The sequence below is a fragment of the Liolophura sinensis genome, chromosome 1, assembly GCF_032854445.1.
Source record: "Liolophura sinensis isolate JHLJ2023 chromosome 1, CUHK_Ljap_v2, whole genome shotgun sequence".
Classification (NCBI taxonomy): domain Eukaryota; kingdom Metazoa; phylum Mollusca; class Polyplacophora; order Chitonida; family Chitonidae; genus Liolophura; species Liolophura sinensis.
In genome coordinates, this window is record NC_088295.1 from 34,124,047 (window position 1) to 34,125,882 (window position 1,836).

The 1,836-nt window shown below is 43.5% G+C and overlaps 1 protein-coding gene across 1 annotated transcript; it reads right to left on the bottom strand.

The window, feature by feature from the left end:
- Positions 1–873: 873 nt before the first annotated feature.
- On the bottom strand, positions 874–1,263 carry LOC135480599 (lactosylceramide 1,3-N-acetyl-beta-D-glucosaminyltransferase B-like). The gene has a single exon (XM_064760511.1). The coding sequence runs from the start codon at positions 1,261–1,263 to the stop codon at positions 874–876; it is 390 nt and encodes a 129-aa protein (XP_064616581.1).
- Between the last annotated feature and the right edge of the window lie 573 nt (positions 1,264–1,836).

A 1,836-nucleotide genomic window follows, 5' to 3' on the forward strand; every position in this document is an offset into this window, starting at 1 on the left:
GTAAATATGCATGCAGCTTTATCTGTGTGCCCAAAATATGCCACATAAGAATAGCAACAGAAAGTATACACTATAACATGTGAAAACTTATGAAGATCTAAAAGATAAATAGAGAGGAACACACCAAGTAACTCGGTCAGAGGCACATATTGCCTTACTTACTCAGTTGTCGCTGGCGTCCTTTTCTTCAAAACGATACGTTAAACCGGGCAGAACCTGGTGGAAACCCACGACCATCCGCAGGTTTCTGACAGACCTTCCCATATACAGCATTCTAAATATTCTATACTTTAATCAGTTCGCTGCACTCATTCGAGATGTCGAATGCCAGAAATTTGAGCAAGTTACAAAAGGTGAAATTTAATCAGAAGAATTCCCAAGGGTGGCAAACGTAAATTGAGCGATGGCCTGGAGAGTGATTAAGCTGACTCCAACACCTCTGAGCCAGAACGTGAGGTGGGGCAATAACCCACACTGATAGCTTGTAACGAAATATAACATCCAAATTGTCAGTTGTACCGAAAATGAATCCACAAAATAATCTGTATAGTAGTATATATATATACATTTATTAAAGTTTGCATATATTCTGGTGACTTTTCAAGTCCATCACTAAAACACCTTCATGTAGTTTATAAATCTGTTTAACTCCCACGTTAACACTGTTCACTCTACCCGCCTTCATGTCACACGGCTGAGCTTTAGGGGCCCCCAGAAGGAGAATCCAGGGTGAGGCAGCTGTCCCAGCCCAGAAGTTACCGCCAAAACACCTGTAATAAACACGTCCTCAATATGGAGACGGCGACACCTGGGCACTGAGCTTAATATTTGTCTGGTCACGTGAGCAAACATTAGGTAACTTCCGCCAGAAACCTAAGGCGGGAAATAGTCCGGCGGAAAGAAGCCCTTAGACACACCCCACTCGTCTTTAATGTTCCGGGAAACGATAGACTGGGGGTTATAAGCACCAACAATAACGTCCACTGAGAGATTTCTCACCACAGAGAACACACTGGGCAGGTGGAAGTACACATTGTCGTCTGATTTGACCACATACTTTATACGTGGAATGGAGTCCATCACCCAGTTAAAGCCCAGCAGTATCTTTTCCGGCAGGTTCCGGTAGGTGTCCGGAATGAACAGCTGTAGAATATCCCCGTAACGCCCGGGTTCCTCTGTGAGCACCGTGTTCCAGTAAAGATCCCAGTGAAGACCCAGTACAAAGATAACAGCTGCTCCAGCCACACTGCTGTTTGATGGCATCCCGAAGCTCAGAATGCACTGGAGAAGAGATCACTAAAACAATGACATCTTTGCCAGCGAGCGCGTCTCTAATCGGGTTAAGTTTCGGACAGGAGATTTTCAAAGGCACAGAGTTTGTCTTGGCGTTACAAAACACTGAGCGGATATATGTCAATGTGAATTTGTTACCTCTAACCAAGTTAGGCAACGAAAACTGACCAAGTCGTTAAGTGGTCATGAACTCCTGTCTATGTACATTCAGTGGTTTGAAAGATCTACCATGAGTAACTTTCCATGGTGGTTGACTAGGGCCAGGGTATAGCCCCTGAATCACCAATAACAGGGTAAACCCGAGGATAGAAACAATGACACGTCGAACATATTTGCAGTACTTCATGGTTATTCACCAAACACCTAGCAATCATTTTATCAGTATTTTATAGCTCTACAATGCATGTTCACATACATGCATCTTCGGAGGAAACCTTTTATCCACTCTCACGGTGCTCCTCGCTGTGCAAAAATCTCTTCTTATAGTTTGACTAACTTCATATTGCTATAATGTAAATTTGCATAAACGAAGAACCACCGTGG

Coding starts and splice junctions, on each gene's coding strand:
- LOC135480599 (XM_064760511.1), bottom strand. CDS start 1,263: ATGCCATCAAACAGCAGTGTGGCTGGAGCAGCTGTTATCTTTGTACTG.